The 21,253-nt window shown below is 46.0% G+C and overlaps 9 protein-coding genes across 9 annotated transcripts; 4 read left to right on the top strand and 5 right to left on the bottom strand.

Annotated features, from left to right (window-relative positions):
• Positions 1 to 395: 395 nt before the first annotated feature.
• Positions 396 to 2,786, top strand: V865_003200 (uncharacterized protein; the record flags this gene model as incomplete). The annotated part of the gene is made up of 5 exons (XM_066226998.1): positions 396 to 1,120; positions 1,171 to 1,573; positions 1,634 to 1,662; positions 1,740 to 2,011; positions 2,113 to 2,786. The coding sequence occupies 5 exons, from the start codon at positions 396 to 398 to the stop codon at positions 2,784 to 2,786; spliced, it is 2,103 nt and encodes a 700-aa protein (XP_066083095.1).
• A 675-nt stretch (positions 2,787 to 3,461) lies between these two features.
• On the top strand, positions 3,462 to 5,624 carry V865_003199 (uncharacterized protein; the record flags this gene model as incomplete). The annotated part of the gene is made up of 11 exons (XM_066226997.1): positions 3,462 to 3,769; positions 3,841 to 3,940; positions 4,005 to 4,051; positions 4,121 to 4,220; positions 4,282 to 4,402; positions 4,478 to 4,544; positions 4,609 to 4,788; positions 4,872 to 4,946; positions 5,015 to 5,201; positions 5,277 to 5,499; positions 5,584 to 5,624. The coding sequence occupies 11 exons, from the start codon at positions 3,462 to 3,464 to the stop codon at positions 5,622 to 5,624; spliced, it is 1,449 nt and encodes a 482-aa protein (XP_066083094.1).
• Positions 5,625 to 5,792: 168 nt separating this feature from the next.
• Positions 5,793 to 7,058, bottom strand: V865_003198 (uncharacterized protein; the record flags this gene model as incomplete). Its single annotated transcript, XM_066226996.1, has 5 exons — positions 5,793 to 6,058; positions 6,183 to 6,420; positions 6,563 to 6,661; positions 6,731 to 6,820; positions 6,903 to 7,058. 5 exons carry the CDS (start codon positions 7,056 to 7,058, stop codon positions 5,793 to 5,795), a joined length of 849 nt encoding a protein of 282 aa, XP_066083093.1.
• Positions 7,059 to 7,745: 687 nt separating this feature from the next.
• Positions 7,746 to 8,878, bottom strand: V865_003197 (uncharacterized protein; the record flags this gene model as incomplete). The annotated part of the gene is made up of 5 exons (XM_066226995.1): positions 7,746 to 7,857; positions 8,215 to 8,360; positions 8,546 to 8,620; positions 8,712 to 8,772; positions 8,874 to 8,878. The coding sequence occupies 5 exons, from the start codon at positions 8,876 to 8,878 to the stop codon at positions 7,746 to 7,748; spliced, it is 399 nt and encodes a 132-aa protein (XP_066083092.1).
• A 396-nt stretch (positions 8,879 to 9,274) lies between these two features.
• V865_003196 (uncharacterized protein) lies at positions 9,275 to 11,309 on the top strand (the record flags this gene model as incomplete). The annotated part of the gene is made up of 3 exons (XM_066226994.1): positions 9,275 to 10,330; positions 10,415 to 10,708; positions 10,827 to 11,309. The coding sequence occupies 3 exons, from the start codon at positions 9,275 to 9,277 to the stop codon at positions 11,307 to 11,309; spliced, it is 1,833 nt and encodes a 610-aa protein (XP_066083091.1).
• Positions 11,310 to 12,075: 766 nt separating this feature from the next.
• V865_003195 (uncharacterized protein) lies at positions 12,076 to 14,187 on the top strand (the record flags this gene model as incomplete). The annotated part of the gene is made up of 9 exons (XM_066226993.1): positions 12,076 to 12,110; positions 12,158 to 12,297; positions 12,376 to 12,671; positions 12,786 to 13,208; positions 13,306 to 13,409; positions 13,466 to 13,491; positions 13,557 to 13,765; positions 13,840 to 13,942; positions 14,009 to 14,187. The coding sequence occupies 9 exons, from the start codon at positions 12,076 to 12,078 to the stop codon at positions 14,185 to 14,187; spliced, it is 1,515 nt and encodes a 504-aa protein (XP_066083090.1).
• A 332-nt stretch (positions 14,188 to 14,519) lies between these two features.
• Positions 14,520 to 15,747, bottom strand: V865_003194 (uncharacterized protein; the record flags this gene model as incomplete). Its single annotated transcript, XM_066226992.1, has 6 exons — positions 14,520 to 14,673; positions 14,759 to 14,771; positions 14,838 to 15,036; positions 15,097 to 15,202; positions 15,275 to 15,375; positions 15,436 to 15,747. The coding sequence occupies 6 exons, from the start codon at positions 15,745 to 15,747 to the stop codon at positions 14,520 to 14,522; spliced, it is 885 nt and encodes a 294-aa protein (XP_066083089.1).
• Positions 15,748 to 16,097: 350 nt separating this feature from the next.
• Positions 16,098 to 17,326, bottom strand: V865_003193 (uncharacterized protein; the record flags this gene model as incomplete). The annotated part of the gene is made up of 4 exons (XM_066226991.1): positions 16,098 to 16,148; positions 16,204 to 16,386; positions 16,440 to 16,766; positions 16,823 to 17,326. The coding sequence occupies 4 exons, from the start codon at positions 17,324 to 17,326 to the stop codon at positions 16,098 to 16,100; spliced, it is 1,065 nt and encodes a 354-aa protein (XP_066083088.1).
• A 545-nt stretch (positions 17,327 to 17,871) lies between these two features.
• On the bottom strand, positions 17,872 to 19,856 carry V865_003192 (uncharacterized protein; the record flags this gene model as incomplete). Its single annotated transcript, XM_066226990.1, has 7 exons — positions 17,872 to 18,048; positions 18,112 to 18,705; positions 18,766 to 19,157; positions 19,224 to 19,328; positions 19,417 to 19,530; positions 19,591 to 19,709; positions 19,768 to 19,856. 7 exons carry the CDS (start codon positions 19,854 to 19,856, stop codon positions 17,872 to 17,874), a joined length of 1,590 nt encoding a protein of 529 aa, XP_066083087.1.
• Between the last annotated feature and the right edge of the window lie 1,397 nt (positions 19,857 to 21,253).

Genomic DNA, 21,253 nt, shown 5'->3' with positions numbered 1-21,253 from the left:
TATATATATGTATATATATAGTACAGTATAGTACAGGGCAATTTGTATCAGGCATCGTTCATATGTTGTAAATGTGCATGTACATGAGATATAGCATTGATCGATGGAACAGGAGCGAAGTAACAATCCTATCAGCTTGAATGATTGGATTTGTTGAGTGGATTGGGTTACGAGTACTAACAAGTCATCACTCGGCTAGCTACACCTTTTACACCAAAACATCATCATTTACCATCTTCGACTTCATCTTCATCTTCACCTGCAACACTCAAACATGCTTACCAGTATTACCAGGACCCAACAGATACCTGGATCGATCGAGATGATGCGCAAGTGTATCCGTACAACCCCCTAAATTTGACTCGATAAACCACCCTACAACATAATCACACAGCATGCCCTCCTCAACCACCAATCCACGTCGGAGCGCTTCACCACCTCGTGCCAGGATATATCACGCCTGTCAGAGCTGTGCGACATCAAAGGTGAAGTGCGATGGACTGAGAGCAGAAGGATGCGCAAGGTGTAGGAGGAGGAAGACGCCCTGTTCGCTGGCGGGTTTACCTGGGATAGAAGAGATTGGAACAAGGAGGAGATCAGCGGAAGATACCCAGCATAGAGGAAGGAGAGACGAATCTCATTTTCGTCAATCTCTACCTGATGCTTTCCTCGACCTCCCTACCACGCAAAATCTCGCCTCTGCTCCCCCTGCTCCTACTCGTGAGATAGACGAGATGAGGCAGCGAATTCACACGCTCGAATCCGCTTATACTGGACTGTTAACTTCTTTACCGACCACCACACCCCGATCAAACTCTTCCAGCGAGATCACCTACAATCTACCTGTGCCGCTCATCACCCCACCAGTCACCAATGTGAACCTTACTCCTCAACTATTGTCGGCTAATCCTACTCCACCCCTTGCCTCAGCACTTTCCGAGGGTATCTTCATCCCATATAGAGTGTTAGACGTAGCTGGATTTCAGAAATCGTATACTATGGATCCTTCCACCTTGATCTTCGACGAAAGAACAAGGTGTGCTGTAGATCCAGAAGGTTACCCAAATATGATCACCAGGGGTCATGTCACTCGTTCTCATGTGGAGAGCAATTTCCAACTGTAAGTGGAAGGGAATATTTTTCATTATATCTAAGCTGACTTGCCCATAGCTTCAAGCACCGCTTCTCCCTCATCGTTCCTATGATCCCATTCCTGCTCTCCACTCGATCCATCCCGTCACATCCATTCATTATCCTTGCCGCTCTCGCCTACCTACAAGATCCCTTGCCAGCCGCAGCAGTAAGTATGATCGAGGAATCAGTCTTATATGCCATGTCGGGTGCTGCATGTGTTGAAGCTATCCTTGCGTTGTACATTCTCACTTTCGCACCGTATACACCAAGTAGTGAGGATCACATCCCACCGACATGCCTTCGGCTCATCGGCTTTGCATATTCCTTAGGTGTAGATCTGGGTTTGGAGAGTAAAGCAGAAGTCGCTCTGGGTGAAGATGGACATCCTGAAGATCTAGTAGAATCGTGGTCATCAGACAAATTGGAAGAACTGACTTTGGTGAGTTCATCCCAGCGTTCAATTCTGGATCATAACCCATAATCTGATCGTCCATATTAGTGGGAAGCGGTGAAGAACAGGTACTGTATGTGAGTAGACCTGTTCCAATCGGTGTCACGTTTGCGACCTGCTGAGGGCACCGATTGACTCGTATATATCTACATAGTCTTCAGATGGAAACTTCGCGGTGTAAGGCTTTACCTACCCTTTATTCACATCGATTCCCCAGACACCCATCGGACCACATCAACCAATGTATCTCCCATCTTCAACTAGAAGCAAATATAATAGAAGGATGTCGAGACTTTGTCAATACAATAGGGAAGATAGAAGTCTTAGTCAGATACAGCTGGCCGGAGATTACTGTGATAATGGCGTTGTGGATCGAAACAAAGAGTCATTTGGACAGTATAGAGGGCTCTTTGGACGACGATCAATGTGAGTGTTGTCGTCATCATTATCAACCTCAAATATATATATACGGGTGCGAACAAAATATGTACCTTCGATTGACTAACGTGTTCTACGTTTATTTACAGGGCTCTTACGTTGTACGGTCGCCTGTCTGACCTATTCACTAGGCTTTCGACTCGGCTTCGCCTTTTTCAAACCACCCAGTCCCATTTCTGTCACACAAGTAGAACAAGCCGAAGCATTGACTGCTCTTTCGTTAATCCCTCCTTCAAAACACCTAGTCGAGGAAATCGTCCCTTTCTTAATGTCGAAAAGTAACATCAGCAATAACCAAGATGGAGAGATTTCCCATCTACCTGCATTCTTGTTAACGACCATCACGATTTGTCTCGCAACTTCAAGGAGAGTAACGATCTTGACTAAATTCAGTGTTCCTGAACCTTTATTCGACGAAGATCTACTGTTGAAAGCTGAGAATTTCGTAGCGAGACAACCTGGTTTGCCTGGAAAGGTACTTAGGGAGATGTGGACTAGTCTAAGTATGAGTTTACCTTATAAACAATCTCAGAGCAAAACAGCAAGCGGTTCAGCACATGAAGCCGATCTTAGCAATCATAATCATAACAATGGCGAAGACATTGGTGAGAGTGGGAGTGGGAATATGAATCAGAATGACTTTCCCCCCGTTTGGAGTAACGAAGAAGGTTTTAATTGGGATATATTCAATTTCGATTTCTTGTTTGCTGAAAATAGCTTGATACCGAATCCTATGGGTTCTGAAGGTGAAAATATGTTGTAAAATACGTACCTGTAACAAGTCTGTCTGTGTATTTACGATTGTTATAGACCATCATCATGTCATTCTCTTCCAATGTAATGTTGCATCTCGTCCAAGCAGATGCCTCTGATCCTGTTCCGCAAGAGCAGCTGATATGAGTCGAAGGGTAACGATGATACAGCTCCAGAGATTAGTCGCGATTGCTTGTAACATGCTCGGCTAAATGCGATCGGGGTGCGAGTCCCGAAGTACCGTATTTTCGCTCAGAGGAGCTCCTAACTTACAAAAGAGTATTTAAGGCTAAATTGTAAATCACCATTCAGGATCCGGGCCGGGTGAGTTGGGTAGAGTGAAATTTCGAAAACATGCACTACAGCTGGACTGCACTGCAAAGCATGATTGATATACCATCGTGCTTATAGGATGAAACGTCCACTGGTAGACCCGAGATCAGAAGTTTACTCTGGTCTGGTGATCACATCTATCAAACTTTGATCACTCGATGACCAATAATTGTTAATCGACATTCAATCATAGCCGGTCATTGTCGGTTTGGAGTCGGATATCAAATTTCAGCAGCAACATATCACATCTGGTGTATGATGGTCACTTGGTCAAAAGCATATCAGATACGATCCGTACAAAGTATAGAGATATAGAGAGAGAAAGCGAACAGATTAGAGGATCATAGACAGAATGACCATGAACTCGAATACCCATCCAAACTCTCCTGAACAGCTTAACAAACTTGCTCTATTCACTACCGCTGCAGAAGGGTTAGATCTTGTCCGAGCACCTTCTGCTCCGCCTCCACTAGCACCTCATGCACGTGATGATATCGACGAATCCGCGTCGATACACGAGAAGAGCCTGGAAAAGGGAGTGGAAGGTGATCGTTTAGAAGAGGATGTTGCCGAAGCGATAGAGCAGTTCGTATATCCAGAGGGAGGATATGGGTGGATCGTCGTAGGATGCTGTATGACTTTTGCAGCTTTGACTATGGGGTAAGTTCAATTGCCAATGGGCGTACAGGGTAAAGAACCATACTGAGATCATACGTTGTTATGGTGGATAGGTGGGGTGTAGCGTGGGGTGTCTTCCAAGCTCATTATGCCGAGTATACCTTCCCGGAACAAGCTTCGAAGCTGAGTATAATAGGTGGACTATTCGCTCTGGTATGTAATCTCTATTTCTCACACTATAGTAGACATGAAATCAGCTGAAAGATGTAAATGATAGTTCCAAAACACGACTTCTTTCGTAGCTGGAAAGATCGGTGATAAATTGTGAGCTATACGTCGACTCTAGAGTTCCATCATTCTAGGAGTTGACCATTCTCTTCTTCTCTGTACCAGCGGTTTCAAAAGAGTACTGTTCGTGTCGGTATTCGTCTATTGGCTGGCTCTATTCTTAGCCTCTTGGAGTACGAAATTATGGCAAATCACCCTTACCCAGGTGAGCACACCTACACCAGACACTTAGATCAGAAGCTCAATTGTTCCGTTTGATCTACCAGGGTGTGTTGACTGGTATTGGGGTTGGAATATGTCAGCCAATGTTCTTCAGTCTACCATCACAGTGGTTTTATAGGAAAAGAGGTCTAGCTTCGGGTTTAGCTATCGCAGGTGCTGGTTTCGGTGAGTGCAGTGTCTCTTTCATCTCAATCCCGCCTATACGGAGCGTGGCTTATTATGCCTCAACGTGTAAACCAGGAGGAGCAATTGGTACTTTGATCATCAGAGCTCTATTGAAGGCAATAGGACCTCACAAGACATTACTGTAAGACATTAATTTCATACACTTTCGGAGAGCAGCCGACTGATTGTTGAGTTCTAACGCGCAGCATATACTCATTCATCAACCTGACACTCATGACCGTCGCCACTTACCTTGTTCGTACCCAACCTAAATCTCCCGAAGCCAGAGCGAAAGGTAAAGGACCATGGTTTGACAAGAGGGTTTGGAAATTGGTACCATTCCATTTCTTGGCTTTGTGTTTGTTGTTGAATACTTTCGGATACTGGTGAGTACACTATGATTACTTTGCTCTACAAGGCGAGTACCCATTGATTTTCCCATTCTTTCTCCTCGAATTGACTACCACAGCACTGTCCTTTTCTTCTTGACTCAATACATCAAACAATTGAAGGGAGTTCCAAGTAATGATATTCTGGGTGCTTTGTGAGTATCTTACTAGCATCATCTGTCACACTTCACGCGGTGCTCCCGCTGATCTTATGTACCTTCAGACCATTAAGTTTACTGAACTTCTGTGCGGGCGTTGGCCGTATATCCATTGGATACGCCGCAGACAAACTAGGGGCGATGAACACTTTTGTCTTCGTCTGTATGGTCTCAGCAGCTGCCATCCTGGCCTTGTGGCTACCTGCTACCACTTATAATGTCATCGTAGCTTTTGGTGTCATATATGGATTGGTGAGACATCTACGTATTCGTATGATCTTTCCCAATAAGGCCAATTTCTGATAGAATCACCTTGCTTCTCTTCAGATCGCTCCCACATTTTATACTCTCATTCCCATGGCGGCTGCCGAGGTCTTTGGTCCCGATAACCTAGCCTCCAATATTGGTGTAGTACTGCTGTTTACCGCTCCCGCCGGACTGGGTGGCGGTTTAGTCGGAGGTCAGATACTGGAAAAGACGGGCGAATGGAAATGGCTGATAGTGTACGGAGCATTGTTGCATGCCGTGGCCGGAGTCTGTATATTGATCAGTGAGTGATTCCATTCTTGGGTGGATCAGACAGAGTGGAATGGACCGAGCAGAGCTGATACGATCATGCGTACTGTCAATTCAGCTCGGTTGATGATAGATAAACGGATTTGGGTTAAAGTGTAGAAATATGAAAGAAATGTCATAGAATAATGAACGCACATGCGAACGATCATTACCCAGATTCAGGTATCAATGTGATTATAGCTCTACGTATGTATCTTTACGGTCGGGCCATTTGTGACATCAATACATTTCAAGTGAATACATCGATGAGTCAAATGTGATCTTTGTCTACCATCTTACCGGTGCTCCGGCTGTGGCCAAATCCTTTTTGAAAGCATTGACGATTACCGTCATATCTAGACCTACAATGATCCCTTCATATCCCTTTTCAATTGCCCCCTTGGCTTCATCACCTGGTGACCAAGCTATGACGGGTATTCCGGCTTTTTTGGAAGTTTGGAATATTTTTTCCACACCATCTATGACCCTTTGATCAGATTGAGGCAGAGACCCGAGGGAGAGTGCGAGATCGTATTGTCCTATGAAGATGGCATCTAAAGTGATTTAAAAGACGTTAGCGTTCGTCCAACCTCAATGTTGGAACCTTCCCCCCAGAAGATGATTGAATACCATGACCAGTAAGAGAACAGGTGAAATTCGAATAGAAAGTACACCCACCTAGTCCCTTGACCGTCACGATCTCCTCGATATTCTCCAGTCCTGCTTTGGTCTCTATGATGGCAATTACTAACGTAGCGTCATTGGCATTCTTGACGTACTCCTCTTGAGTTAAAGTTCGTCCTGCAGGTTCACCTTGACCTGTCAAGTGGAAGGCTTGAGTGTGGAAACTGCCACCAGAAGTTCGTCCGCCAAAGGGAGGGAACTTGGCTCGGTGAACGACATCTTCTGCTTGTTCCTGTGTGGGTGTACATCAAAAGCACGTCATTATCCACTCTGATTCCTCTCAAGATTGATCGACCACAGCGAGATGATTTAAGGATTTCTACTGGGTTGCTGCCAACGATGGATTGATTCCATACGCAAATGTCTTCACTCACCCTTGACTCAAGCAGAGGAATCATGATCCCATGTGCACCAGCATCCAACGCAACCCTTATTCCCCATTTCTCACTTCCCATACCTGGATATCTAGCAATCTACATGTCAAGCAAATCAGCAGACTAAAAGGAAACACTGGACATGATTCTGTCGATGCCCAAACTTACAGGAGAAACACCCAAAGCAGCTACAGCATGATAGGCATCGTATAATGATTTTTCATCGTAATTACCATGTTCAGCATCCAGCACGAGGAACTATATTAGACGTAAGATATCTTATTTTAAGTAAAACACTGTACCCATGATATACATTCATGTGTGACAGACCGAGACTCACGTCTAATCCGTATCTCTTCAGACCAGCTAAAGTCCTGACCAACCCGGCTCCAGGTGCTTTGGTGATGGCGCCGTAGGCAGGACGACCTTCATGCCATGCTTCTCTGATGTGATTGACTCTTTGAGCGATGGTGGGTTGTTTCTGCTGGTTTGACATATCTGTTCAGAGATTTCTTACTTGCATACCTTGGAAGGAGGAGCTTATCACACGCCATCCAACTGCCTTTCTGTATATATATACATGCCCGCTGCATTATCTCTTTCACACTAAACTGCTCGTCAGTAGGGTCTGTATCGAGCACACCATCGCACTTTGCACTATATCTTGGTAAACAAGGTGTTATCCTTCATATATCATACCATCTGATCTCTCGCCCGAACATTAGTTTTGTAAAGGTCAGTCACGTCATATATCGCGTTTTCACAATCTCCTCTCGGTCACACCCGAACCCCTCTCTTTCAGGATTAGTTCACAACACATCTCCTTCATGTGTCTATGCTAGAACGCAAGAAAATTACAGCAGGAACACGAGTAAAATCACTTGATGATAAAATTATGCACAACATTTTCAACTTTACAGTCCAGTCATGCAAAGAAAAGTGGAATTGCTGGGACCATCTACTTCCTTCGCAACCACTGTGCACAGGGGATTGATATTATAAAATACATACAACTCGTCACCATACAGGCGCCTCTGTCCCTGCCTGTTCTCGGACCATCGGCGTTCACTGCCAGATCCCGTTCTCATATGGTCTGACAAGCCATCGGGTACAAAGTCACCCGTCTTCAACTTTACCCCAATCACACTATAACAGCCTTCAAACTGATGTGCCGCAATCTTCATCACGTCCTTCCAGGTAATTCCCAAAGGGGAGTATCTATTTTATCCGAAACGTCCTTTTGAGCGAATAAACTCCTCTGTGGATTTTCCCGCACTCGATCGTCTTTGATCATTCTATGTGGATAAAATCCAGAATATGAGATATTTGGAAAGATATTTCCGTTCAGGTTGTCGAGGGAAAAAGAAGGTAGATTTCCAGTAGAATGAGATGTAAATGGTGCGGGGTTGACGATGAATCGTTTTGAATTAATGATGTTTCGGTAGGGAAAGTCGTTTCAAATGATTGATCGATTAAGTATGATAGGTTGAGGAACAAAACCGTTAGCGATGGATCGCGTATGGGAGCACATATAAGCGAACATTGAAGAGCATAGAGGGTATGATCTCATCCGGAAAATGGGGTAAAGTCGTTGCATGGGGAAAAACGGTGAAGCGAGAAGGACTCGAAACTGTACTTAGACAGTAACTCACCTAGCATCTATTCTGGCATCTTCACCTTCTACCCCAATCATCGCCTGTGGTTCCTTGGCTTCTATCACATAATGATTGTCGCAATGAGGACAATATTCGTCGGATTCCTCATAGGTCGTCATGTCTTTTCGAAAAGCTTTTTTGCACTGTAAGATAGGATAACATGTCAGTTTGATAGAATCGCCACCCATAGAATACATCTGATGTCTGACAGAAGCCAGCGGGGCATCCAGAACATCCATAGTCAGGCAGGAAAATCATATGGTTCGGATAGGATGGATGTGACTACACATCGTATGAAAGTTACATGAACACTAAGCGGATCACTCACTTTCTTACACATGAAAGCCATCTCCATGGTCTTCCTCAAGGGATGATCCTGTGATTCTTCGTGACACTGGGGACACTACAGACAATAGAGGATATAAGTTTTTTTGCTCTCAGATTGATGAATGAGGTGTAGAGCGAAAATCGCACCGAAGTGTACGGTCACTCACATCGAAGAACTTCTTGCAACATGGTGCTCTTATAGCTACTTGCGCGTTCAGTATGTGTTTACTGAGGGGATAAAAGCGTATGATCAGCGGAAGAAGCTTGAAGGGGTGCGATCGCCTGAGGTGGAGTGATGGAGGGGGTGAGTATCGACCAATGGTGCTCACCACATGGTCAATGAGAATGAGAATCGTTTCTAACTGGTATGATTTGATTGAGACCAGCTGTTCTTACTCTCGCCTTGGGTCTCCAGGATATTCCCAAGTGCTTAGAAATGAACCAGCAGATCTTTCAACATTTCATCTTTCATTTCCTCTTGGACGCGTCCTACGAATGCGCACGGAGATGACAAGGATCTCCGCTTCTGTAATGACCGATTAGGAGCGGCCTTGAAAATCGTAATGGGGGATCGCAGGTGCGATTAGCGGAATCAAATGGCCGTAGTGGGTTAAATTATCACCCTCATCCCTCTTGTTGCCTTTGATCCTGCTCATCCTCCAACATCGTTATCATTATCACTATCATCATCACCGAATTATCAGTCACATCACATCGCTCACCGATGAATATGGAACAGATCGAATCAGTGCCAGTCCTAGTGCCAGCGCCAGTGCCAGTGGAACATCAGGTGGATCAGGTGGAACAGGTGGACTTGGTCAGAGCACTCGAGTCCATAGACAACAACCATCCATTATCCATACCCATACCCTTGGCTATAGACGCTATACATCACCCACTGCCCTCCGACGACGCACAACGGCACGACAACGACATTGACGATGACGGACAAGAACTGCACGAATGGACGAGGGAACAATTGCACGCAGAGATAGTCAAACTACGTCGATTGGCCAAGACAAACAACGACAATACACCTATAGCCACGCCAGCACCAGACAATGTCGACAAAGGGCAAGAGGAGGTTGAAAAAGCACTCGAAGCTGTACAGAGAATAAGAGAACATGTATCGGTATTACCCAATGAACTAGATCCCGCTTTGGGCAGTGATCATCAGAATCATGATCATTTAGCTTCAACATCATTACATGCTTCTTCATCCACGAACTCGGACCAATGTCAACCTGGAGGGAGTTCAGCCAATCGTAAAAGGACAAAGAGGAAGAGAAACACTAACGATAACAACCCCAACGACAAAGATGACAACAAGGACCAGAAGATGATTAGAAGGGATGAAGGGACGGGTAAAAGATTAGAGAAGGATAGGAAGACCGAACTATCCAAGTGCGTTAGGATCAAAATACGTAGCTGGTTAGGTGTAGGCATGGACGATCCCTTACCCCACCCTCACTCACCATCGTTACTCCAAGATGGACAAGAACACGGTCATGGTGGAATATTCATACCTAAGTGGTCTCAACAGCTCAACGATGATGCCAACATAGAATGGATCAACAAGATTTCCAACCAAATCTACGGAGAATGTCTCAATGGCTTATATCCCAAAATACCTCAGAGCGATATCAACCCTGAGACCATCGATCAAACTACCAAGACTGCATTTGTGAACATGTGCAAGAGGTATGCACAGGAGAATGACCCGAAGGGTGAAGAGAGAAGGGAAAAATATACAAAGAAGAGAAGAAGGTGGGCGAGGAAGGATCTGGTGAGTTGTCGTCACTGCTTTACCTGCAGAAGGCTTACTCATGCGTCGCAACCCAACTAACCTGCTCGTGCCATGTACCTGTAGAAACAGAAAAGACGTACCAAATCAGCTTCCGACCCTTCGTTCCAAGACCTCAACTTGCCCCTCTCCGCGTTACATATCGATTACATGTCAAGTGAATATTCGTCTTCGGGTGAAGACACCGAGGGAGAATTGGAGGACATACTCAGTAAGAGGAAAGAATTGTGGGAAGGCATGAGGAAAAGACAGATGGAAGAGGATCAGCCGGTGCCCGATGGAAATGGGAAGAACGGATGGGTAGTGGGTTTGAGTGAGAAGATCCTGGAGGTAAGGACACCCCGATGGAGGAGCGAAACCGTGAGTTTATCATGATCATAATATCGATCCGTACCATAGACTTTGGCTCGGTATCATAGGTCAAATCATGCAGCAAGACAATGTTAAATGACTGACTTTACTCCATAAAATCACATAGCTTAACGACGTTTATAAGAGACTCGATGCCCACGCCACACAAATGTCTGATAAACGATCAACCTCGAAGAATGTATCTCATAAAACCCAAACTCAGACTACTACACTCAACGCGTCCTCCCCTTCTTCCTCGTACAACATCCGAGCAGGACATGTCGCGCCCTCTCATCGCAGGTTCATGATGACACCCGGGATCATGCGCAAAGGTGGTCTACCCAGAGATCTGGGTGAAGGGTGGATGTGGGCCAGTGGAATGGGAGGAGTATGGCCGGAAGAAGCTGCTAGGTGGATCGGAGGAACAGAGTTTGATCCAAATCATACAGCTGTCACAGGTGCGGATAATGATCAGAGTGCTGCAACTGGCTTTAGTGATGAGCCGGGGCACAATGTCGGGATTGAGGTGAATGCAGTGCAGCAACATGAGGAAGATCATGAGCAGGAACAAGCCAGGTTGGGTTTAGTCAATGCGCTGGAAGGTTTGTAGCTCAGATTGTACAAGCCATCATGTTGTATGTATTGGGAACACGTGTTTGAAACCATTCTACCTATACAGCGCATCAACCTGGAATCAGGGCTAATGATATAAGGAGGTGAACGATGCTTTGCTGCATCAATGTTCTCCCCTGTTGGATTGAAGGGAGATAAGACCTCATCGTGCACCTGTAGATGACCTCCTCCTCATCAGCGACACACTTGCATTACTAATCAACAAGTATGCATTCTATTGCCCATATCCTCCTCCGTCAGTTGAGATCCACTGCCTTATCTTTCCATAGGAAAAACTCGGCCGTCTTGTCGATTAGGAATTTGATTTATGACCATCGGACCGAGTTCTTGTTCCTGATTCTTATCATATTTGACGCTAAAAAGAGTCAGAATACATCACAAGATTGGGAGCATCTCTCAAGATATTTCTCTCTGCTTTGTCGCTATCTGTCTGCAGATTGTCTTCCTTGTATGGTGAGAGGACGCCTGTGGTCAGCTGAGCGCTGCTATCGTCGTTCAAGTCCGGATTCGAGGGATAAAACCCGAACCAATCATTGGCTTGCAAAAGAGCGATAATGACCTCGAGGGCCGACAAGGTAGGAGAAGGTGAAAGTCTTTATCTGCGAAAGATAAGCACTCTAATCTAGATAAATACGAGTACATGTTGTCCACAGACCACACAAAAGAAGGTCAGCTTTCGATCGTCCAATCATTTGTAGAATTTTCTGTCTTCAACTCTGTCAGTGAGGAAGTGAGTATATATCATGGCAGTTCAATCAAGTGTCGACTGGGCAACGATGTGAGTGGAGTCGCTTCTGAATACACGCTTTGCTGACGTCTTCTCAGTCCCAACGCCGCCGACTTTGTGAAATGGCCAAAGAACCGTGGTCTAGCCAGTTTGTTCTTCTTTTCGTCCATTCTTTATGTTGGGCAATTCCTCAATGGGTACGATGGGACTATCACAGGTGGTTTACAAGCGCTGCCAGGTAAGCTCAAAACTCATCTGTTGAAACATGCTCTTCCGTTGTTGCCTCTCGATGGCTGAACTAATTGCTGTTCCTCAGATTGGCACACCGACCTGGGTAATCCCGATGCCAACCGAATTGGCTTGATGAACGCAGCAGCCTACATCGTCGGAATCTGCATGGGACCGATCAATGCCTACGTGGTAGATCGATTCGGTAGGAAATGGCCCATTAGATGGTTTACCCTTACGATGATGCTAGGTACTATTGTCGGTGTGATCGCTGGTGTCAAACAAGGAAACACTGGTTACGCACTTTTCGTAGCTTCAAGAGCGATCATTGGGTCTGGTATACCTCCGTTCTTGATGACTGCTCAGATCATGATGCAAGAGATAGTGAGTCGAGCCTGTGTTCACCTTAATTAACAATGTCCCCAGGTACTCCTTAACTGCCCGTGCAGAGACAGCTCTGCTCCAGGTTATATATACTGACATCCGATCTGTTGACAGGCTCACCCTCGATTCCGTCCTCAACTTGCGGCTCTGTGGGATGCCAACTGGGTGTTCGGCTCTACGATCGGCTCGTTGATTACCTTTGGTACATCTTATCTTAACAACTCGTGGTCCTGGCGAATCCCATACCTCTTACAGCTGGTCCCGGCGGTCTATATGTTGATCGCTGTGCAATTTGTCCCTGAAACACCGAGATATCTCATCGCAAACGGACGGGAAGGAGAAGCTCACGAATTCTTTATCAAGTATCATGGTAATGGCAATGTTGAAGATGAATTGGTAGCATTCGAGTGGGAAGAGATGAAGGCTACAATTGCACTCGAAGAAGCTAGTAAGAGGTACAGTTGGAGACAAGTACTGAAGATTCCTGGCAATAAACACAGGTTGGGTTTAGCAGCTTTGATGACTTTCATGCCTCAGGTGAATATCTGAATATCCTTCTCCTGATGTCATAATATATCGCACAATGAACAATCGGGCTTAAATAATGACATGATTTTACGTTGATTGACGATAGCTTAACGGATCCAACATCATCACCATGTACTATTCTGTCGTCCTCGCTCAATGCGGTATCAAAGGAGCGGCTCAAACGACTGGTATTGGAACAGGTTTGAATTTGTGAGTAAGATCTGCATTATCAGAATTACCACCACTGACCACTTAATTATATACAGGTGGTCATTCATCCTCCAACTCGCCGGTGCATACTCCCTGAAACACATCAAACGGCGACACATGGGCCATGTTTGGGAATCGGAATGGCAGCGATGGGAGCGTCCAATGGAGTTTATGCCAAATCGGGCCAAACCAACAAAGCTGCCGGTATAGCATCCGTAGCGATGGTCTGGATTTATTCGATCCCCAACAATTTCAGTCAACCGTTATTCTACTCTTATCCGGCCGAACTATTGAATTATTCTCTCAGAGGGAAGGGTATGGCAGTTTGGAATACGGTCAACCAAGCTTGGGGAGCTGTAAGTATAAGAAATTTGCGGACGGGCTCACACTTCTGCCGTGATGGATAATATGCTGAATCTTGGGATCACAGTACGGCTCATACGTTAATTCTATCGCACTTGACACCATCGGATGGAAGTATTACTTGGTCTTCGTCCCTATTTTATCAGTCCAATGGGTCTTGGCCTATTTCTGTGAGTTTACAGGGCTCTGATTCAAGGCATATGTCAGGAAACAGACACTGATTATTTTGATTTTAGTCATGGTCGAGACAAAAGGATTCACCCTGGAAGAGATTGCAATAGCCTTCGAAGGTACCGGTGCAGCTGTCTCGAAAGTCGATCAGAGACTGGCAAGGGAGAATGAGGTAGCACAAGAGGGCAAAGACGACGAAAAAGGGCCAGAAGGGGCAGTATCAGTAGCTGTCATGGAGGCATAGGTCCCACATCAAAGAGATGGCGGTGAAACAGCGCGAGAGGGTACATGGGATGGATACGATGATTTGGTGTGTTCTCATGGTAGCAGACCCAATCATGGTCTGCATGGAAAAATTCTCCGTAAACGAAGTTGTAGAAATGCGTGATCGTGTGTTGATGCATGTTTTTGATTGGCCAAAATTAAGTGATCTTGATTGTATTGTGAACGCGGTGTGATGCGATTATATTGATCTACAGTCTTGCATAGTCAGAAACCGTATATCAGGCCTAGAACCAAGAGTTTGGATCACCCACCTCAAAGCCAGATGTTTTCCCAATCCTTCCTCAATACCATTTATGCTACGCCCAAAACCCTCAGCAGAACCCTTCCTATCCTCTCTCCGTCGTGCTCCTTCTTGCTCTGCTCTCTAGCCTTTTCGGCGAATCCCGAGTCGAAGGTGCCTTTCTTTTCGTAATTATCGATGAAGGGAATCAAGATATCTTCATGCCTAATTACAAATATCAGTCCGATTTTCGAATGCAGGGAATGGAGGAACATGAACACCCTAGGAGGTTGACATTGCTTGAACTTACCATTCGGGATGACCTGTAAAGCGATGTAGATCGTCAGTTAGGTGTATAATATGGACCATGAATGTGAGAAAAAGCTCACCCTGGAAGGCGATGATGTGAATATTACACCAAGGTTCACTTGGCAGCGTATGATGGTGCGAATGAGTGAAAGCTGGTGGGCGATGATCCTCTGGATAGAATGCGACTATACCTTGTACAGGGCAGATATCGGATTTACCGAGAAGATGGAAATCGGAAGGGACCTCGGTGACGATATCAGAGTGTATTTGTTGCATAGTCTACTATACGTCAGCTGCCAAAATAACCAACAGGCGGACGAGGTAGCATTAATGGCTCACCACATGATCTTTCAGATTCTCTGGCTCTTTGGCAGATTTCATATCCTCCCCCCAAATTATGCTCTTCCCTATCTCTGTCAGATCCATGCGGGTGCTTCCGACTTCCCTACAAAACCGAAAGGAAGTAGGTCAGCTGAAGGACACTCGATACCGCAATAGATTGACACAGCCGACTGACCATCCTTTAGGGTTCTCCTTGATCTGTGACGGTCCAAACGCCCTAGCGATGACTTGTAGACCGAAGCATATCCCCAATATACGTATGCGAGGGTATTCGTCCTATGTTACCAACAATTCAGCACTTCGTACTTTAGACTACATGACGCGTTGATCACTTACATATATCTTGATCAGAAAACCAGCCAATTTCAATATCCACCTTGTATCCGAGTGAGCTTCATCCTCAAAACTACCAGAGATCACAATCGCATCTATTTTTTCCAACTCCTCGTCCTTGGGGTATTCTCTCTTCTCCAGGACATCATAAGTGAGGGTTTCAAGATCGAGATGTTTGGGTAATAATGGTTCGAACAGGTTATGAATGACATCCTGGTATTCTCCATGTTTCTCGATCGATTCTTTCTGTAGAGAATCGCACTTGAAGAAGGCGATCGTCAATTTACCGGAAGGACTATCGGTGACAGCTGACATTGTGAGAGACTGACTGAGAACCAAAGAGCTGAGAATGAGAAAAACGTGTAATCAATCTAAACGGGCTGTGTGAGAAAGATTGAATGGTCGATCGAGGTGACATGTTGCTAAATCAGTTTCGGTTTGTCTCGCCAAGACAGCAGACATGACATTACGTCATTGGAGCGGGGTCGGGAGGGTTGATCTTCGGCTACGGTATGCATGTATGGAGGAGGATCCATCAACAGCTGCTGTATGATCGATGTCATAGGAGTCATTGAGGAAGACAGCGCCGTCAGGTTGAGAAAGAAACGAGAATGATCGGTAGGGTGTTGAACGAGGTTGCGGTCAATCGACGACATTCGCGACGATCATAATCTTTTTTTTCGAGATGCTGGGATAAATCCAGGCAGGGAAAAAAGCTGGGATGAACGTGAGCGATGAGCATGAGTTGGATGAGCATTGCAAACTGCTCACCTCGAAGATGTTCTCCGCTGAAGCGCCCCAACCTCTCTCACCTTCTACCGCACTCAAAGTCCTACTTCCACTGACAATTCCGACCACAGCGCCGGATGCTGCATCTAGGATGGGTCCACCCGATGATCCATTGATGGGTCTGGTTGAGAAGATGATATAAGGTAAAACTGACGAGGTACCTGGCTGTGTTGGTCGATGGTCAGTATTGTATCGTCTGAAGGATATGGTCAACCTACCTGGACCTCCCTCCAGCCGTAATTCCTATATCCAAGCATCTCAGCCGATCTCCATTCACGCTGCATCATCCCTCCGATCCATGGTATGCCTCGAGATGTCTTCTGCGAGGTGAACTCATGCACCAGAACCTCTTGACCTCTGTAGACCGGGAACGGACTGACTGGTAGGCTGCGTAAGAGCACATTTGATGGATGGATGGTGCAGATGAGCAGGTCGGCGACGGAGCAGGATGGATACGCTGTTATGGGTAGTACCACAGGAGCTGGGGTGGATACGGAAGACAGGATGAAAGAGTAGATGGGGCTCTTGCGATATCTGTTCGAAATCTACTCCAGAGGTTTGAGTGCATATCCCGTTTGATGAATAAACATGATCGACTCACCTGGTCCAAAGTATGAGAGCAAGTGATCACCATCTGCTCTTCCTGAGGCCCATCCGGCTGCACTACGAACCCAGAAGATATCACAAAGTCTACCTGATTATCTGGACCGCTCTTGACCAGATGAACGACGACGACTATCCCATCTCCTTGTCTATCATTGAGAGATTGCGACGAGTCGGCACGTCGATTGGCTTCAGGATATGGTTCGTAAGGAAGGATTTCTGGCAGTGTTCGAGAGATGCTCAGACGATGGCTACCGCTACTGAGGGGGCTGTATCTGGTGATAGTCGCAATGTTGTCGTAGATGTACTGGGTGAGTGGGTCGTTGACTGCAGTAGGATGATGATGTATACTGGATATGGGTTGAGATGAATGAGGTGGTACGTGTGCTAAGGTAGCGTATGAACTTCTACTTTGTTTAAAGATGTGGGGCTGTATGCAGGATCTTGATATCGTACTACACGGCGAACAGAGTGCTGAACATCTCGATGAGGGTATGAGCATAGTCAGGCAGTTGAAAAGCTGGTCATGAGGAAAATTGACCTCGAAGATAGCCATAAAAGAAGACGATGAGGAAAAAGCAGAAGAAGAGATTGTATTTTTAGAGATGAAGTAGAATACGAGTTGTCACAACCATATGATTTGACTATATGAGCATGCTTCTTTCACTAGCAGACACCCTTGTACGTCGTTGATACTGTACTGGTATCTGGTTATTAATGAGGGCATGGGCATGGGCACGAGCAAAGTATGCATAGCAAGAGTACTTGCAAAATCCAATCATCTCCGAGTATAACAACTATATATCCAAAAACTGAGATCGAGCTCTACTCTACAAATCTTTCTTTTATTTTCTTTCTTGGTTTCCCACAGCTCATATCTTACTTGATATCAAGCGTATACAATAAGCAGCCAATTCCCGAAACAGATAGACACACACAGAAATGTATCAATATAAATCACTTCTGCCATTGAAGATCCAACAATGACGGAATTAATCCTGATACCGAACCAACAACGCCCCGTTATACCAGATCGTCACTAGCATTTTAGTACTTCTGGTCCTCAACCTCAACGACGTTGTGAGCGACATCAGAGTCCTTTCCAGTCTCGACATCGGGGTGCATAGCAGCAGCAGCATTGTGACTCTCGAGGTTGGCGATTTGAGCACCGACACCAGTGGTGACGACACCCTTGTATTGCCATCCCCATCTGAATCGTGGTTTCTGCGAGATTGAAATATCAGCTGAAAGTACACGTATGAGAATTCTCAGGTCATGCTGACTCACCTCGAAGAGTTCGTCGACTTCTTCCAAAGATCTTCCCCTCAGTTCAGGAAGGAGGAAGATGGCGTATAAGAGACCGATACCGGCGATACCAGCGAAGAGGTATCCGATATCTGCGTGAATGCTCTTCATGATGTAAGGGGTGAAGAAGGCAGTCAAGAAGGACCATAAGACATCGTGGAACGCTCCAATCATCATCAACTTCTTTCTCATCCTGACACCACCCATCTCAGTGGTGACGATGAACGAGTGCGTAGCGAAAGCGACTTTAGTCGAGAAGATGAGGAGGATGAAAGATGCGACGGTGATGTTCTGCTTTTGAGGGTTGGTCGTTATGTCGGAAGCACCTCCGAATGCAGCGATAAGACAATCCCAAAGTACGACCAAAAAGGAACCGATGATACAAAGGGGTCTTCGACCAATCGTATCGGTAGAGAGAATCGTCATCAACGAACCAATGGCACCGAATAAGTTGACAATGATACCATAGATGAAGGACTTGTTACCCAGACCAGCATCAACCAAGAAGGAGGGACCATAAGCGTTGTAGAACTGATTACCGCCTGCTTCGTAGGCCATGAACATGATGGAGGCGTACTACGACATAGTAACATCAGCGTACGGCCCGACATGAGGATTGAGAACCTTTGAACTTACGATTGTTCGTCTCCAGTATGGACCCGAGAAGAGCTCCATCCATGATCCTTGACTGATGGAGTTGGAGTATGCGATAGCAGATTTGATAGCCTCGATTTCAGCTTCAGGAATACCAGCATCGACATCATGTTGATTTCGCAGTCTTCTCAGGTTATGAAGCGCTTCTTCCTCTCTGCCTTTGGTCAAGAGCCACCTTGGAGATTCGACGGTGAAGAAGATCAGACTGAGACCGATGAGTGAAGGGATACCTTGAAGGGTGATTGGGATGATCCATCCAACCTTGCCTTGAGTGTTCGCGAAAGCTCTGGCGACACCACTGGTCAACATACCCACACTAGATTGCAAGGGTACGAATAGACCGGCGAAGAACCCTCGCAATGGGGCAGGCGCGACTAGAAGTGATACAGTGTCAGGAATCTTGCCTTCCAGACATATACTCAGCGCAAATGATGACTCACCTTCAGCACTGTACGATGGGATGACGGCCTCGATGAGACCAATGGTAACATATGTGAGAACTCGACCGATAGTGAATTGGATCCATTCTTTAGAAGTAAGTTCGACTGAAATGAGACAAGTGATCGTCAGTCCGGATCCTCCATGACGAAAATGAGACCTTGACTGAGACACGGCCGAAAAGATAGCACTCACTGACTACAGCAATGAGCTGTACGACACAGAGGCAGACGAACATCATCTTGAAACCGTATCGCTCAGTAGCAGGTTCGAAGATGAAAACACCGACCATTCGACCGAGATAGACGACTGTATAGTAGGCATGTCAGCAATCGTGAGACTATGCCTCACCTGCGTAATGATACGCACCAGAGTTCATGATCGATTTTCTGTTCGTCGAGAGAATCATTTTGCCTGCGGCATTCCGCTCTCCGAATTCGTTCAAGAAAGCTGGCATCGCCTGCAAGTTACCGAAGGTACCGGTATCACTGTATGACAAGCTCAGTTAATCCGTCTTCACAAGGCAAAACTAGATATGTGACTCACAGACCGAAGGTAAAATCGGCAGTCGCGAATGTCAATATGCAGAACATCAACATTGGGGTGACTGAACGCCAGTCAGCGAGAGAAGGCATGATGTACGAGTCTTTCTTTGCTGTTGGTGAGAGGTGAGAAGGATGAGTTGGTATGTATGGATAGGAAGGATTCGATGGCGATGTAGATCCGTATCTTCATGATATATATATATATATATATCTTCACGACCACAGAGATGATATGCAAGTCCAAGTTCACGTGAATGGCATTCCGAGCACCTTGGACCCGAGATGGAATGACGCTGTTCTTATTGAATTTTCCCTTCGGTAGGTCGGGTCAGATAAGAACCGGTGTTGATAAGCCGGACAATAGGCCTATAGATGGGTATGCTTGTTTGATCGATGGCATGAAAGGTGGGTTGCTTTGATTGAGCGGTCTGTCTGAGATCTCTTCTCAATCCCAAGAGCAAATCAGGTGATCGTGATTCGCTCCTTGTCCCGAGTTTTCAGCAGTCCCTGGTCACAGCCATGTACTCGGGTCTTCGGTTGTCCCAAACACCCCTGAACGAGACCCAAACCCTGAGAGGCGTCTACTTCCCAGATAAGTTATCTTTACCCGAATTCGAGTGTCCTCTGTTACAGCATGCCAAGGAGCGACTGCGAGTAGCTCTGCATGGGTAACAGCGATAAGCTATTATTGGCATCGATAAGCTTTCTGACTGCTTCTGAGGGAGTCAGCGCAGAGGACACAATGAACGATACCATGTGGCAGTTTTGGTTCAGGGTTTCTATCCACCTATCTAGATGATGTCTTGCAACACATCATGGGGAGCTTCTTAGCTAGCCTGCATTGGAAAGAAGCTCATACAGTGGCATGCAATTGGTTTCACGCTCACCTCTATGTTAGGCTCAACGCATACCAACGAGATGTTCTATCCTTATCGTAAGTCTCCTTATGAAGGCGGATAAGTGGGAGACGATACCCTTGTCCCGAACTTCCTGTGAGGGAACTCTGGGGGATCCTCGGCTTAGCAATAGGGTTATGCGCGGTGGAATCTTCATCACATGATAAGGATGCTTACGAGACCAATCATCGGGCTTTGAACACGAATTAACAAGATGTGACGACCTGCGAGAACTTCCAGGCATAGTAAACCAGATAAGGACTACAGAAAGACGCTGACTCTGGGTCGAGGATTAGCGGCTGTTGATAGGGGCCCGTTCAAAGCTCTTGCGGCGCATTCTAGTATTCTGAGATGGGTACACATCGCTCAGGCATCTATCTTGCAATACCACCGGAACAACGTTTCAGAGACCAGGAATGAAGGATAAGATGGAGAGGAAGGTGTTGCCATCCAGCCCTTCGACGGACGGCCACAAGGGCTGTGGGCTGTCCTAGTGTCTTGTCCTGTTAACAACGCCCATTGTTCCATTTGTAAAGCTTAGTACATGTAGAGAAACTGTTGCATAATCATTCATAACACCTTGTACAACGG

The sequence above is a fragment of the Kwoniella europaea genome, chromosome 1, assembly GCF_036810445.1.
Source record: "Kwoniella europaea PYCC6329 chromosome 1, complete sequence".
In the NCBI taxonomy this organism is placed as follows: domain Eukaryota; kingdom Fungi; phylum Basidiomycota; class Tremellomycetes; order Tremellales; family Cryptococcaceae; genus Kwoniella; species Kwoniella europaea.
The sequence above is the reverse complement of the archived record's forward strand: the minus strand, read 5'-3'. Positions and strand labels throughout refer to the sequence as shown.